This window comes from Hylobates moloch, unplaced genomic scaffold (assembly GCF_009828535.3).
Source record: "Hylobates moloch isolate HMO894 unplaced genomic scaffold, HMol_V3 SCAFFOLD_4, whole genome shotgun sequence".
In the NCBI taxonomy this organism is placed as follows: Eukaryota; Metazoa; Chordata; class Mammalia; order Primates; family Hylobatidae; genus Hylobates; species Hylobates moloch.
In genome coordinates this window covers 28,665,213-28,682,284 of record NW_026652279.1, presented here as the reverse complement: position 1 = coordinate 28,682,284, position 17,072 = coordinate 28,665,213, and the positions used below count along the sequence as shown (strand labels likewise).

The 17,072-nt window shown below is 44.4% G+C and overlaps 1 protein-coding gene across 6 annotated transcripts in view; it reads left to right on the top strand.

Moving 5' to 3' along the window:
- The window catches only part of VGLL4 (vestigial like family member 4), a 163,105-nt gene that overhangs the window by 125,251 nt on the left and 20,782 nt on the right, over positions 1 to 17,072 (top strand). Inside the window, exon 1 of one of the 6 annotated variants that reach the window (XM_058437270.1) lies at positions 12,383 to 12,453. The exons of the other annotated variants lie outside the window; for them this stretch is intronic. Within the exon in view, the coding sequence (XP_058293253.1) occupies positions 12,440 to 12,453 (14 nt within the window). The 5' untranslated portion in view covers positions 12,383 to 12,439. Of the gene's footprint in view, positions 1 to 12,382; positions 12,454 to 17,072 lie in introns of those variants that run through there. 6 annotated transcript variants of the gene reach the window in all.

The following is a 17,072-nucleotide window of genomic DNA, read 5'->3' as shown; positions in this document are numbered from 1 at the left end:
TTGGACATTTTGGCAATTTCAGGTGCTTTACAATACTAACAAATGCTGCAGTGGATGACCTTGTGCATTTTAATATCTTGTGTATTTGTAATAGAATTAAAACTCTTGAAGGCAAACAATGGGTGCAGTGTAACAGTATGGTAAATTCATATCGGTTGTGAGAGTCATTCTAGGCTGCTTGGCGGGTAGAACCTTGAGAGGGCTCTGTGCTGAAATGAAGAGGTTGCACCTGTGTGTGTGTAGACTTAGAGTGGGATGTGTCATCTGTGAGGAAGGGAACATTTATTGAGTGCTTACTTTGAACTGGCCCTGTGCTGGACACTTGAAATATATTATCTCATTTAACTCTCACAGTAATCGTGACCCTTTAAACTAGGTAGGCACATTTCTACATCTATCTGTCTATCTCTGTCTTTTTGTCTATATCAGATTGATTTTATAAAAGCAAAAATTGAGGTTGTGAGAGGATGATGTGTCTAAGTTGTTGGCAGCTGGGATTAACCCTGCTGTGTGTGACACCAACACCAGTGATCATTTGATGATGCCATAGCTACATCCCACCTGGGGAATCACATGCAGCTTTAGAGATGCACATCATGTATTTAAGATGACACTTGACCAGTCCAATGTCTGGCATGTGTTAGGGGAAGCTAAATAATTTTATGTTGACTTGAATTGGACCCTGTCTCGAGGGGAAGTGCTGTTTGAGCCCACGTTCCCGTTGGGGCAGGCATCCTCTCTTTGATCAGCAGTATACATTTACAGCATATTTGCCCCTGGCCACAGAATAGGGCAGAGCCCCTAGGCTCACACTGGGATCAAAGCCATGGTCACTAGCCTTGTGCTCCATCCAGCTGTGTTTGCCACAGACCCACTGAGCAACCCATAATGAACGAGGAAGGGCCCAGTGAAAGAAAACGCAGCCTCCCCTCGCTGATGGGGGGCCTTTGAAACACCGTCCTGGTGTGAGATGGGCCCCTTGTTGTCTTTGCTTCTATGACGCTTCCTTTGAAGTGTTTGCTGGAGTCCGATGTCCCGATTCTGGTGTGCCCTTGAGTGTATATTCCAGGCTTGGGCTCTCCGGTTCCCGTTGCAGCTCCTCTTCCTCCTCTTCCCTCCCTCTTCCTTTGCTTGTGTTGTCCTTTCATCCTTCATTGTTCATCTGGTGTTTTGTTTCGTTTTGTTTTTTCCTGGCCCTGTCACTTCACTTTTCTCACCATAGGGGTGAATAGAAAAAGAGGGAAAAACAAACTCAAAACCACGAATTCATTCAGCTTGACAAAAGGTTGGAGGAAGCCTTTGAAATCAAGTGCTGGGCATATAATAGGAACTCAGTAAGAAGAAGAAATTGATGATTGGCTAAAATGGGATTGGGGGTTTTCCCTGGATTTTATTTTTTGCAGAAGAGTTGATTATATATATGAGACCTCAAATGTTCTGCAGTATCTGGTTTTTGGTATCTGGATGTAAAATCTTTGGCAACATGATCATACCCTCTTGGGCAGCTGTTGCTTCTATGTCTTTAGAGCCTTTAGTTTGGATGTATATGGACCAGTTACCAAGAGACTATTTCACAGATTCCATGAGAGTGAAGGAAGCAATTCCTCATTTCAGGTTAAAACTGAACCCAGAGGAAATTGAAAAGCTGAGGTTATTTTAGTCCCTTGACCCTGCTAGCAACTGGGACATTGTAAACAGTAATGTGTATTTATAGGCAAAACATGTTATTGTGTTCATGTCTACATAAGCCTTAGAGAGAGGTGAACTTTTCATCATGGAGAATGATGATAGGTCCTGATTCTCAGCATCCAGAGAATTGGGAGGGCTTTTGTTTCAGGGCTTGTTGATAACAGCAACTCGTGAGCCCTTGTGCGCTGGCACTGTGCTGCGTACTTCATGGGCACCATCGTTTTATCCTCACAGTTCTGTGAGGTGGAGACTATCGTTATCCCTCCTTTACAGATGGTAACACTGAGAGTTCTGTAACTTGTTCGGGGTCACACACTCTGGTAAGTACCAGAGTCAGGATTCAAAACTCAGGCTGTCTGATCCTAGAGCCAGTGCTCTCGGCCACCATGGGATATTTATGTTAATAGCACACATATCCAACTGCGATGAATCATTCGATACTGGACCCTAATGCCTGATAGTTTGGGACGATGCAGCTTAAGCAGTCTCAAACCACACACTACTGAGGATATTTGGGAGGTGGGGACTGTTCATTTTAGCATGCACAAAGGAGGATGGAGGGAAGTAAAGGGGTGGAGGCCCCAGGACGTTAGTAGTTCGGCACACTGCAGGTCCCCACAGCCTCACCAGGGTTTCCTCAGGGACTGTGGAAGGGGGAGTGCTGTCCAGCTGCCCCCAAGAGGCCTGAAATGAGTCTCTGTACAGGTGAGAATCCCACAGGAACAAACAAGGGTTTTCTTTATGCTTGGGAAGCTGCTTTTTAGATTGTTTTAATTCTTGTTTAAAATCTGTGGCCCAATTTTAAGTTAGTGGCCCAAGCCAATAGTAACCTTAGCCTAAAAGATTCAAACTGGAGCATTTTATAATTTGCTTTAAGTATTGAAGACATGTCTTTTTTTTCCCTCCAGATTTCATAAATCAAAGCCTATGGTATGGAATCCTTCAAACTGTCTGCTCTTTCTGCCACGCCTCCTTGGCATAGTCTAAACTTGGTAGGGTCAGTGCTGAAATTCTATATTCTTTACTTTCATACGCTATCTTACAAGTATTCCCAAAGGCATTCTGGGGATTTAAGAGGATATTTTATGGTCATAAATGTAGTTGTCCTAAATTACTAATGTAGAAACTGCAATATTGTTGTTACATCGGGATTTTTAATTTTTTTAACAGCCCCCTCTACTTCGCCCCATGTATATCAGTTGTGTGTGTTTCCATTCACATTAGGGAGTATCATCACCTCGGAACTGATTCTCTGTGAGGTTTGCTTTAGAGTTGTAACCGGACTTGCCTGAGGTGAAAGCAGAGCTGCTCTTCTCTGAGGGCCACTCTTGCATCTGCAGATTCCCTGGAAGTGTTTTGCTAATGGAGTGTGGTACCTTTAAGTAAAGGTCACAGGCCTGACCTGTGTTGTGTGGGTTTCTTGTTTGTCAGGCTAGAGGCATTTTCTCATTTTCACAGTTGAGCTGAAAACAAAGGCCTCCTTATCCGAGCAGGGAGCTGTGCTCTTAAGAGCTGACATCAGCCTTCTCCCAGCAGGCCTCGCTTCTGCCTTAAGAGTCTTCGCAGAGAGCTGGGAAGGCAGTTCCCCATCTTGCTGCTGGCATTTTTTTCTGGCCAAACGATGACACAGAATGAAGAAATGCCAAGGGGGGCAGAAGTCAGAGAAGCAGAACAAAGGCTGTTCCAGGCTGCACTGGGGACTTAGGCTTTAGCCTCTGTGGTTCTAATCTGTGCCATGAAGTTTATAAAAGTGGGATGAAAACCTTGAAAGGACTTTTTTCTCAAAGAGGGATGCCTATTAGAGGACGTTTGGGGTATGTGACAGAATGTGCATTGGTCTGTGCAGAGTCACCTTTTAACATGATGCGAGTGTATTCAAAATGTAAGGAAACAAAACAACCCAGGATTCTGCTGTTTTCCTGATCCTCTGAGTGTGCTTTCTGGAATGCTGTCTTCGCGAACATGCTTCTGCTCTGGGCACATATGCAGCAGCTGTTTTTATCCGTAGCTAGAGGATTAACCTCGACATTGCCTATGACCTTCATAGACCTCTTACTATGACACAAAACCAGTTTGTCCTGAATGTATATGAAGTGCTGTCCCAAATCTACATTAATAGATTTGATTGAAGACTGGGAAGAGAATTGCTAAGAAATTTGGCTAGGTGTGGCTATTGATGGTTCTTTTATTTTCCTCTGATTTCTTGCTGATGAAGCAATTATTTGCCTGTGTCACATGCAGCTGGAACATAGCAAGGTGGTTTACAAGCTCCACATTCTGTATCTGGTGTAGTTTTTACTTAATAAATGGCAGGTCTTGCTCTCTATCCATTTTGCTGTTTCTGTGGGTTAAAACACACACACACACACACACACACACACACACACACACACACACACACACACACAGTCTTCATTTTGAAATTTCTTCACAGATTGTCTCCAAAACATAATTAGAAGGCTTAATGTTGCAGTAATGTTCTGGGTCTGGCAGTAGCTAGAAACTGTGCCAGACAAGGGATCTGAGTTCTGGATCCAAGCCTTCCAGCCCCAGCAGAGGCAACATGTACTGCAGAATAGAAGGAAGCAACTGTTGCTACTGCCCTCTCTTCCAACTTCTTATACTGCCTCTTGCCTTTCTTCTTGAAGAGACCTAAGAATAATGCAGCTAATGAATCTACATAGAAACAAGCCCCAGAAACTGGGTCAAGGCCAAGTAGAAAGGACAAACCAACCCCTATTAGGTCAGGTCAAGGTAGAAGCACATCTGAGAGCTGAAATCTCGCTGCATCCCTAAATTTCCATGTCATTGGACCCAACCAGGGATGGTTATGAGTTTTCTAGCTCGTTAGGAATCATTTCCTCAGCTGCATCTGACAACTGGAGTGACACCCCTCGCCACTGCTCAGATTGTCTCAAAACACTCTTCTCTCAAGATGCTCTAACGGAAACGAAAGTGTTCCCTGGTCAAAGTTTGGCAGGTCCCAACCAAACTCAGTCTCCCGGGTCTGCTCCTGCATGTTAGCACCTTTCAGGCTTTGAGAAGTCTTTTCACAGAAACACTGTTTAGCCGAGTTTCTCAAATGGAATTGGCCGTTGAATCTGTTATGGACTGAGTGGTGTCCCCTCAAAATTCACATGTTGAAGCCTCAGACCCCAATGTGATGCTCTTTAGAGATGAAGCCTTTGGGAGGTGATGAGGGTTTGATGAGGTCATAAGGGCAGGCTCTGGTCTGTTAGGATTAGTGCCCTTATAAGAAGAAATAGCGATCTCGCTCGCTCTCTCCCCACCACATAAGGACACAGCAAGAAGGCGGCTGTCTCTAAGCCGGGAAAAGCGCCCTCACCAGCCACCAACCATGCTGGCATCCGAATCTCAGGCTGCCAGCCTCCAGGACTGTGAGAAAACAAACGTCTGTTTAAGCCACGAAGTCCACAGTATTTTGTTATGGCAGCTCAAGCTAAGACAGAATCCTTCATCCCCTTTTCATAAGACCTATTTTTAATATTCCTTGGAGCATACTTGCCCCATAAATATTGCCTAACAAAAGGAGCATTTTATTTGGTTTCAAAATTCTCTTATCACAAACTTTCAGACTTGCAAAGCTCTGGTGCTGTAAAGCTTAAGTATGAACATGAAATGGTGTTTAATTCCTTGACTTGGGGCTGCTGGGTGCCATCTTTAATGCTTGGGGCTTTCAGAGAAATTCACTGAGGCCGGAGAAATTGGGGAAACTTGAGGTTCTGTCCTCCTTTGACCCTGTGCCTGCTTATCTTCCATCCCTACCTCTCCCCGCGTCCATAGCTATTTCTAGAGAGATCACCTGTTCTTTTATATCCACTCCCTAGTCCAGTGCTGTTATCCATACCAACAATTCTGTTGAATCCTCTGCCTGCATTCAGGAGTGACCTACTGGTTGCCAGGTTCAGGAAAGAGTGCAGTCCCTTGTCTTATTTGATTTCCTCTTTCCTGAAGGGCCCTCCTCCCCTGCTTCCTGTGGCCCTTTTCTGGCTTTCTTTGGTCCCCTCCCACCTCTGTGGCCACTTCTCAGGATCTTCCAGAGACTCGTCGTTATTGGTATTCTCCAGGGCTCTGGCATTCTGCCTGCACAGACCCTTCTAACCAAGTCACACGTGAACCCGTGGCTGGACTTGCCATAATAGGTTGAGTCCCAAATCTTTACCTCTAGCCTAGGTCAAGCCTTCACACCCCATAGATCTACCCTCTCACTGGGTGTTGTATGTGTGCCCTAAATCCGGCACCACCTCACTGGAATTGGCATCAGCTGCTCCGTTGTTCTCTAGCACTTCACCAAGTCTACTCCTTGTCTTATGTCCCCCTATTCATGACTGATACAAGTCTCTTTCCATTTGTCTGGGACGTTGCCTCCTCCTTCCTCCTGTCATTGCCTGTGGATCAGCCTGCTAACTTCCCAGTAGGCCCTGGCTGGGGCTGTAGTTTAGATCCCTGTTTGCATGGCAGTGCCCTCCTGACTGGTCTTACTGGTGCTCGAGTGTCAGAAGGTAGTTTCTGAAGTATTCATCTCTGCTTGGAATCCTTCCAGGGCTCCCAGTCTGCCACAGGGTGACACTGTGAAGGCCCATCTCCATGGGCGTCCGCCTGTAAGACCCTGGGCTGCAGCCCAACTGGGGGCCTTCACACTCACTTCATCCTCCAGTGTGGTTCTGAAAGCCACCTCCTCTGGCAAGTGGCACTTCCTCCTGCTTCAAGGTGAATACCACTTTGTGTAAAATGATGACACTTTGCTACAATTGGGTGTCCAGCCGTCTGTCCCCTTCCCTGGTCTACAAGTTTCACCAGACCAGGGGCTGAATTTGCTCAGGTCTGTAGCACTATATCCTCCCAGTGCCTGACACCAACTAGGTGCTAAGTAAATGTATGAATGAAAAAGGAGTCACGAGGAGAGCTCTGTGAAAACACTCTTCCCTTTGGGACAGATGTTAAGAATCACTTTTAAACCGATATAAACCCTGAGCGGCACCACTTAGTATACTTCCATTTTCTCCCTTGTAGCCTTGATGTTTACTTCCACATGTGCCAGAACAGAGCCCCACCGCTCTCCTTTCCCTGCTAAGCTCTTGAAAACAGAAAAGCGAAAATGCACACATGCACAAAGTTCAGTCGGTAGCACCAGCCCTGCCCGTGATGCTTCTTTCACGGCACGTGATCTCATCCCGGTGTTGACTCTCAGTAAGAAGCCCTCGGGTTTCTTGTGTGGATGAAATGATTTTTTTTCACTTTCTTGCTTATGCATCTGGCTTCAGTCCAAGTGTGAACATAAAGTGAGGTATATGGAAGTGAGGAATTCAGTGCATTTGGGTTGAGTCTCACAGGGCAGAGAGATGACCAGACATTTCTTTTGGGTGGAAATTGACCCAAAGTGCAGATGTGCTCATACTCTGCTAGAAAAGCAAACATATCTCGGCCCAAGTATGTACTAGTTCTGGTATTTTTCAAATTTTTCCCCAAAAGTCCTCAAAGCCAAAGTGTTTTTCGGCTGTTTTCTAGTAGAGTTGTTGTTGTGTTTATTTTATTTTTGTGTGACAGCTTTGTACTTGTATCACTAATAGCTGTCATCTCTGTGTGTTGGTTTTGAATGACACCACATCATTTTGTCTTAGGCTGTTGGCTTTTGAGCAAGTTACATCCAGTGATAGAAACACAGATACTCCATGTCACCTAGGAGCTGACTGTCCACCATCCTATGCTTGGTAGGGGAGGCATTGCTGAAAGGCGCCTGAGCCATGCAGCTCTTCATTGGCAGGGATTTCTCTAGAACCTCACTGGAGGACTTTGCTGAGTTTATCAGTGGATTGTGGCTCTGGCTCCCTTTGGACTGTGAAATAAGATACAGTTTCTTTAGGATGACCGTCAAGGACTTTGATGATCTGCTCCCAAACTCCCTCTCCCAGTATTATTACTCAGAAAATGGCCTCCTTGGCCTTTCCTTGAAAGTCTCTTTGGCCATTAGCCATGGTTTAATTTCAAAATAATTTATTGAAATCCCTGCTATTAATTTCTCGACTTTCGGCAAGCTTCACAGAGTTGTCTGTGTGAGAAGCAGGTCTCATGCAATTCAGGGCAAGCAGTTTGGATTCTCCAACTTCCCTCGTGACTTTCATTTTGAGGCTAATATTTGAAACTAACATATTTGTTGCCAGTGGCATCTTTTCATGCATGTCAGGCCTCTCTCCATCACACAGGCTCCTCCTGGTATCCCCATGCCAACTCTTGCGGAAGACTATTTGAGGGCTCCCGACAAAGCGATTGTCATATACAGCCGTCCCTGGATATCCTTGGGAGATTGGTTCCAAGACCCTCGAGGATACAGAAATCTAAGGATGCTCAAGTCCCTCATGTAAAATGGCATAATATTTGCAGATACCCTATGCAAATCCTCTCGTATACTTAAGTCAACTCTAGATTACTTATACCTAATACAATGTAAATGCTATGGAAATAGTTGTTATACTGTACTGTTTAGGGAACAATAGCAAGAAAAAAGTCTGTACCATCAGAGGCCTGACTACATTTTCCATCCATGATCGGTTGAATCTGTGGATGTAGAACTCGAGGATATGGAGGGCCGTGTATACCATACTACCTGTACTTTAAGTCACAACATTCTACATATTCCAGCCAAATTTGATGATAACCTCCTCTTTCTATCCTTCCTGCACCGTTTCCTCACCATAGATACTTTTTATTTTGGAAAAAGTTCAGACCTACAGAAACGCTGAAGGACTAGCACAGTGAACACTCACATACCCTTCCCTGCATTCATCAGTTGTTAACATTTGCCCATATTTGCTTTATCTTTCTTTCATATGTGTGCAGACAATGATATGATCTCACATCATCTTTTCATATTCAGCAATGCCCTTTATACTGTAAGATTTTTTTAAAAATTCTTTTACATTCTTTCTAATTCGAGATTCAGTAATGAATCACATTACATTTAGTCATTGTATTTTCTAGCAATCTTTAATCTAGGAGTTGTCCCACTTTGCAGGGGGCAGGGTTGGGGGCTTTCATGGGAAGGGAAGAGGGGACCCCAGAGACTGCTCTGGAGTGTCAGCTCCTCGGGGCCTCTCTTTGAAACACCCAGGGACCAACAGCAGAGGATCTCCTGTCATTACTGGGAGGGGTGATGTTGTATATGATAAAGGAGGGATTTAGGATATGTGTGGTTCCTCTGTGGTGGGAAGTGTGCATTCAGAAAGAGGGGACAAGGGAAGCAAGAGAGCTGTTGGAGGAGGCAGAAGATTTGGAATGCAAGATGGCAAGATACATGGAATAAATTAAACACCTCATGCCTGCTCTAAGATAAATCACCTTTTCATAAAATTTGATTCCTACCCCAAAAGGCTCATCTCTGTCTAGCCAACAATTCCAGCAGTTTCACTTTTTTAAAAAAAATCCAGTATCTTATTCATGGCACAGGTGGAACATTCCCCTGTCCCTTTTTCTCCTTAAGCCTGCAAATCTGAAACAAGACTGTAATAGATTTCTCTCTTGGGAGATCCTTCAATTTTTTACTTATAAATAATTCATTCAAGGCTCCATTGAAGTCTGTCTCCCTCTCTCTGTCTCTCTTTTTTTTTTTTTTTGAGATGGAATCTCGCTCTGCCAGCCAGGCTGGAGTGCAGTGGCGCAATCTCGGTGCACTGCAACCTCTGCCTCCTAGGTTCAAGCAGTTCTCCTGCCTCAGCCTCCTAAGTAACTGGAACTACAGGCATGCGCCAGCACGTGAGGCTAATTTTTGTATTTTTAATAGAGACTGGGTTTCACCTTGTTGGCCAGGGTGGTGTTGAACTCCTGACCTCAAGTGATCTGCCCGCCTCGGTCTCCCAAAGTGCTAGGATGACAGGCATGAGCCACTGTGTCCAGCCCAGTGAAGTCTCTTGACTGTGAAAACTGGTAGCATTTAAGTGTGTGTTGGGGCATGTTCTAGTTTTTAGCAGCATATTTGATTTATAATAAAAACTGTTCTTGGGATTTTGACTGATGTTAATAACTCCTTAATGGAACTGTGATTGGAGGATGTTATGTATGTAGGACCTAGGAAGGTGACCAGGTTGTGACACTCGGAGCCAGTAGTGGTGGTGGATCCCTGGGTGCTGGGAGAGGGCAGAAGGCAGGCTCTGGTGAGAGGCTGCACGTGAACCCACCCGTGGGTGCCTTCTGCCTCCTAAAGCCCAGATCCCTGGGGCCACCTCATTTTTTGTTTTTCTCTTTTCAAGGATTGGTTGTTCAGCATTTTTTCATTTCCAAGAAATATCACAGTATCTTTCTAGTAAGTTGCCCTTTTTTCCTTAAACTAGATTTGTTTTATGTTGCTTGTAACCAAAAGAACTTTTTAACAAATACAGATATTTGGGTTGTTTACGTTGTTCTACTGTCATTTGCAGAACTTCGAATATCTCCATCCTTCCTCCCATCTCATATATTCCCACTTTTATAGAAGTGGAATTTCTGGGTCAGAGGTCTTCCATGTCTGTTTTCGCTGGTGTGTTCTGCCAGCTTTGCTCTATATGGTTTACTGATCTGTTCCCACCAGCAACTGTATGCATTTGTCTCTCTCTCGGCATCGTCCCACAGGTGACTGCTACCATTTATTCATTTATATAATATTTGCAAGTTTCTTGGGGAGAAACATTGTTATTGTGTGTTTTTTTGTTTGTTTGTTTTTTCTGCTACTGGAGAACTTGAATGATCTTTTCATATCCTTATTGGCCGTTTGCATTTCTTCTTCTGTGACTATGATGTTGTTTATACCTTGTCTTTTTTGTAAATTAGAGTATTCGTCTTCTTTCTCTTGATATGTTACGACTCTTCATATTAAGGATGCTCTGTGAAATGTTTTGGGAAAATAAGTAATGTTATTTGCTTTTCAGCATTATTTACTGTGTTTTTGAAACATAGATTTTTAAAATTTGGATGTGGCCAAATCATTAAATCTTTTATTTAATGGAAAAGCCTTGTAAAATGTTCTGGAAGGGACTGAAATGTATTGCGTAACACCTGGCCAGGGTGTGTCTTGATGGTAGAATGATCGTATGTGTTTAATACACACGTCTGCCGTGGAACGGAGGGAAGCTTATTGTTTGTGTGTCATCACTTCATCAGTCCATCCCCCTAAACCTCTCCTGAGGGCCTCCTGGGTTGGGTGCACTGGGGAGACATGAGTGTGCTTGGGGGAGTCAGCCCTGGGTAGAGAGGAACTTAACTAGGCCGGAGAAGGTTTCTGCCGTGGTGATGGGCAGGAATGTGCCCATCCTTGGCGGAGCTGAGGGGGCTATGGCCACTGTCTCCCAGAGGCACGCCTGGAATGGGAGCATCGTCATCGTGACGAGAGTGGGATTGCAGCCCACTCCTTCCCGGGTTGTCTTCTTTTTTTGTCCTCTTTTTCTCACCTGGTCCCCTCCAGGATATTTTTCACTGTCACACTGAGCTTTTAGAGTATTTGATAGTCTCTTGTTGAGTACCATTAGTAAGCTCTGAAACCAGAAAAGTTTAAATTCTGCTTTTATTTAACCATTTTACCAGATGTTTCCTGTGGCTTGACAGATGTACCATTTACTAGAAAGTTACACTCCTGAGATTTGGAATGTTATGGACACTGTTGCTATAGACAGTGATTCTGTCAGGGCAGGATTTGGAAGACAATTTTCACATCATTTTGGGGTTGAAGATGTGTTTTTCACCAGAACAGAAATGCTATTTTCATAATCTGCTTTTATCTTGTCTTTTATAATTCGAACCTCTGGTTTATAAAATACTATATCTGGTTGATCAGAGTTTACGCTGATAAATACCATGGTGCTTCAATTGGTGTTACTTTCTGAAAGCAGCTGGGCTTGGGTATATCAGGGTCTTGTTTGCAAAACTGACCTGGGTGTAAAAGAACTCAGGTAGTGGGCAGGTGGAAATTTAAATTGGGCTGAAAATCTTATGCTTCACTTCTCTGGGCTACTTGATGCTGGCATATGGCTAAGACATCTGCAGACTTGGCAACTTCTTGCACCCACCTATAAGTTCACCAAGACAAACCTAGGATGGCTGTGGCACCTTTGCTTCTCCAGTGCCTGGAGTCACCGTCTGTGGCAGCCTGAGTCCTAAGAGAAAAGCCTCTCACCTAGGATTCTGCTGGTGGAAGGGAGGCAGAAGGAAATTGCTTCCTACAGTGCACGAGTGAGACTGTAGTTGCGGCTGCAGCAGAGAATAGGGGATTTCTGGCATTCCTTCTCTGAGGGGCCGGCTGCAGCCCTGCTGTGGAGTTGCATGCATCTTGCCTTTGGAGCTCCTCCACTTCTGCAGCAACCTTCCTCTCCTGTGTTTTCTTTAGCCTTATTTTGAAGTTTTATAAAAGCCTTATGTTATGGAAGATAGAGAAACAAAGAAAGAGGAAATCGCATGCTGTAATTCTGACAGCAAATCTATTTTCTCACCAAACGGAACTGTAATGATGCGTGTAGCGTTTTGGCAAGGCACCCTCTGTAAATAAACCCTCCCAGGAGTTTCTGACCTACCCCAGGACCCATAGGAATCTTTTCTTGCAGTGCAGGGGGCAAGCAGGCCCCTTACCTCGCAACCCTCCTTTCAGGGAGGACTTTTATTCTGACAGGCGTCCGCCCATCCAGTTTTGTGCCTGAGACTGCTTGCCAAGTTTGTGAGGCCCAAGGCTTTCTTGTGGGAGGACGCTGGGCTGTCTTCATGCTCTTTGGCAATGATTAAAGTGAGGTTAGTACCAAGAACCCTTTCATTTTATTCCCTTATCCTTGCTTTTTCAAACCAGATGGCAACCCTGTATTTTCAGCTGTAATTAATTTAAACTGCGAGACAGCAAGTGCTGGGAGAGGTAGAGTAGTCTTTGCTTAGAAGGGACAGCAGTGATTCTCCTTCTCGTCCCTCCCTTCTCCCCAAACGCCACCTCCTCCCAGTCAGATTTGTGCCATGCACAGTTTCTCCTAAGCGGGGACTGGAAGGGGAGAGAGGGCTGCTGAGAGCAGCTGCAGCATGGCTGCCCGCAGGAGCTGGAAGGGTTAAGGCACACTAGTGATTGTTTCCTTCATGGATTGGAAGTAACCAAGTTTCAGGTGATGGCTGTCATGTGACCACCTCTAGACAATGGTGCATAGTTTGGCTGCTGATTCGGGGAGTACAAGGTGCTTTTTCTTCCCACTCAGTCCAGCTGCCAAGATCGCCTCCAAAACGGGGTATGTTTTAGGTTTAACATTTATTCTTAAAGAAAATTACAAGGGAAATAAAAGCACTTGGCCGCAGTTGGAGTCTGCAGGGTTTTACCTCAGCTATTTGACCACTTCCCTCCATGGAAATTGTACTTGAGTCCCTCCTAAGTTGCCTTAGAGTGCAGGACCAATTAGAGATTGAGAGATCTTTCACATTTAATACAAAATGAATGCTTTTGTTTTATCTCTCAGTAACTTGTACAGTCATTCCACAGAGCAGCCTCTCCTCCCACCCTTTTGTCCCCTCCTTGTTCCGAATGAAGCTGGGTTGAAAATGGAGAGTGGAGTAAGTGACTGCTTGAGGGCTGGGTGTCTAGGTATGCTCACCTGCCTGCACAGTTGAGGACCCTCCAGGTTTTAGTTTCATCATTCGAGAAGTGCACTTTCTGGCCATTAAAGAGAAGTTGCATGGCTGGGCACGGTGGCTCACGTCTGTAATCTCAGAACTTCAGGAGGCCGAGGCAGGCAGATCACCTGAGGTCAGGAGTTTGAGGCCAGCCTGATCAACATGGTGAAACCCCATCTCTACTAAAAATATAAACATTAGCTAGGCATGGTGGCGCATGCCTGTAATCCCAACTACTTGGGAGGCTGAGGCAGGAGAATCACTTGAACCCAGGAGGCAGAGGTTGCAGTGAGCTGAGATCGTGCCACTGCATGCCAGCCAGGGCGACAGAGCAAGAGTTTTGTTTCTTTTTTTTAAAAAGGAGTTGGAGATTGAAGAGGATCTGTTAACATAATGTATATGCAAAGCACTTTGTAACACTGTACACCAATGTTATACAAATGGTCAATATGTATTGCTGTTGTTAACATTAGCCATCCTCCGATGACTTGAAACAATTTTTAAAGATTCACAGTGAGAAATGAGAACCACAAATATGTAGCTTATAGGTCTCTGAAATGCTCACTGTTGATTACAACATCATTGACTGCAGTGGGCCCCTTGTGTGCCCAAGTTTGCTGGATTTAGTGAGCTGGGTGGTGGATATGCTTTGTTGATTTAACTTTTATGTCCAGTGTTTACATTATTCATGAACATTCATTTCTCTCATGAACCACTTGGGCTGTTTTCACAAAGGCTTACAGTTTCAGTTATTGTTGTGGACAAGATCCATCCTTTTGGAAACCTTTAATTTTTCTCTAGTAGAGAGGGCCAAACGTTAAATGGAAAATGCATCCTATACTTCCCACCTCCTTTACTACCAATGATGTTTTGAAAATTAAACAGAATTATCATATGATGCAGCAATTCCGCTTATAGGTATACACGTGAAATAACTGAAAACAGAGACTTGAACGAATACTTGCACACCCATGTTCATAGCAGCATTATTCACAATAGCCAAAAGTTGGGAAAAAACCCAAGTGCTCATCACCAGACGAATGGAGAAACCAAATGTGGTCTGTACACACAATGGAATATTACTCAGCCTTAAAAAGGAAGGAGATTCGGACCCATGCTACCACACAGATGCACCTTGTGTAAGCCAGTCACGGAAAGACAAATGTTGTATGATTCCACTAACATGAGGTTCCTAAAGTAGTGAAAGTCCTAGAAGGTAGAATGGTGGTTCCAGGGGCTGCAAGAAGGAGGAAATGGGAGGTTGGTGTTTAATGAGCGCAGAGTTTGGGAAGAGGAAAAAGTTCTGGAGATGGATGGTGCGGTTAGCGGCACAACATACTAGTGTACTTACTGTCACTGAAAAGTGGTGAATTTTATGTATGTAGTACTTTACCATAGTAAAAACAATATGAAAAACTGTGAAGATCAACTTCAGGTCAACGGAATAAACATTAATGAGTCAATTGTGTGTGAATCCTTTATATTCCATACTCATCTGGGGTGACTGAGGCTGTGAAGGAGAGTCAGGCAGCTTGGAGGGCAGACCGAGCTCCAGGAATACAGTATTTGGTGCCTGATAATCGACAGATGTGATGCGTGATGACCACTGGGGGTGGTAATTTTAATTTAATTTAAAGAGTAGTTAAGAGTCACGGCCGGGCGCGGTGGCTCACGCTTGTAATCCCAGCACTTTGGGAGGCCGAGGCGGGTGGATCACAAGGTCAGGAGATCGAGACCACGGTGAAACCCCGTCTCTACTAAAAATACAAAAAATTAGCCGGGCGTGGTGGCGGGCGCCTGTAGTCCCAGCTACTCGGAGAGGCTGAGGCAGGAGAATGGCGTGAACCCGGGAGGCGCAGCTTGCAGTGAGCCGAGATTGTGCCACTGCACTCCAGCCTGGGCGAAAGAGCAAGACTCCGTCTCAAAAAAAAAAAAAAAAAGAGTCACAATTACCATCTGGTTTGGAAGCCCTCGTACAAACGAAAGGTGCATGAAACTTGGGGTGCATGAAACTTGGGGGGAGGGTGCTTCTGAATTCTCTGGAGGCATTATTTGAATCATCAACTCAGGAGTTTGGGGGAAGAGATGCCACTTCACTGTTGAATGGAATGATTGAACTCCCCCCACGTTCTTTTCAGGCTTCCACATTGCACACTCCACAGATGAACACTTCTGGGCAAAATATGATTTTATAGCTAGGGGGTTACATCTAGATGTGAGTGATGTTACAGTGAAGCTCCGTAGACAGCTTAGTTCTGAAGTTTTTGCAGAATTTGAAAATGAGACTATTTTAAAAGAAATGCAGTTATATAACTCAGATCAATGAAATAGGCTCTCATTACTGTTTTTTCCCTTGGGAACTCTGCTTTATTTGTCACTAGAGTATCCATTGTCAGTAAAGCAGTAGCCTTGCTAAGCACCTGGAGGTCCTCAAAATAATTTTTTATTTAAGTAATTTAAATCTTATTTCTGTAATGCAGTCTTTTTTTTTTTTTTTTAAGAAAATTAGCTTGGCCAACCCTTTCCCCCTAGTTTTAGAAAGACGGAGCGTAGCCCTGACTACCTGGCTGCTCAGAGGCAGTTCATGTTGAGAATGAACACACTATATGACTGGCTCTCGGGAGGAAGGTCCTTACGGGTCTATTAGTACTTTAAAGAATATACAGTAGATGCCTCAAAATCTTTTACTAGATGAGCATTTAATCACTTCGTATACTCAATACTCAAATTTTCAATGGGTGTATAATAATTTAACTCAATAGTTTTGGGGTTTATTTATTTTATTGTTATTATTATTATTATTTGCAGAGTTTCTGAGTTCAGTCAGGGTAGATTGGTAACTCTTAGAGGAAAATCAGGTTTGATATTTTTATTTAGTGCTGAATAAATTTATTGAACCAGAGGTCTTCCTGTAGTATGGAAAAGTCCACAAAATAATTTTGAACTGGTTCCTACCAACCTTAGGGCTGGACCGTGGAAGGCGGCTGGCATACAGGCAGTTGTGACCATGCCCCGGTGTGTGGGGAGGAGGAGACTGCCACACACCACGTGACGCAGAAAGGAAGTCTGATTATTTGTCTCTGATATGCCTGCACGCACTCATTCATGTCTGGTCTTTAGCCAGTATGGGGTCACAAAGCTGAAATAACGGGAAGAAAAGGATTGGAGACTCTCATGCGACCACACTGTGCAACATGGGTGTGGAAGTGCCTACTGGCATCTTGGGTTGTTTTGATGAAAGGATAGTACTGGTGACTGCAGATCTTGGAATAATCCTAATGCTGAAGGTTAGTTTTTGTTAGACTGTCTACGCTGGTGTTTGGTTCAGAAACGTGCTACAATAAATGGAAGGGAGTGAGTCCTTGCCTGTGTGCCCTGTTTCCTTAGGCTGCTTCTGGAGTGTGACCCTCTTAAATATAAATGTTCACTTGTGGAGTGTGCCCCGTGGGTGACAGGTTGGATAAGGTGTCTTGTGTCAGAGTAATTTGAAGGAGAATTCTGGGCATGGCAAGGTTGACATAGAAGTCCTTTTCAGTAGTTGGAAGAGGAAATAAGATTCATTGAATTTTTCCAAAGGGCAGACCTGGGACCAAAGAATTGTATTTGAAGGCAGAGTTCATTCATTAGGAGGGAGAACCTTTAGGAAGGAGGTAGGCAGCTGTCTGGATAGTGTTTAAGAAGCAGCTGTGTGGCGCTCCTTGAGGGAGGCTGGGATTCCACATCTCTCTCCTGTTAAAACCATTTCAGTGTGAAGTGTTCTCCTG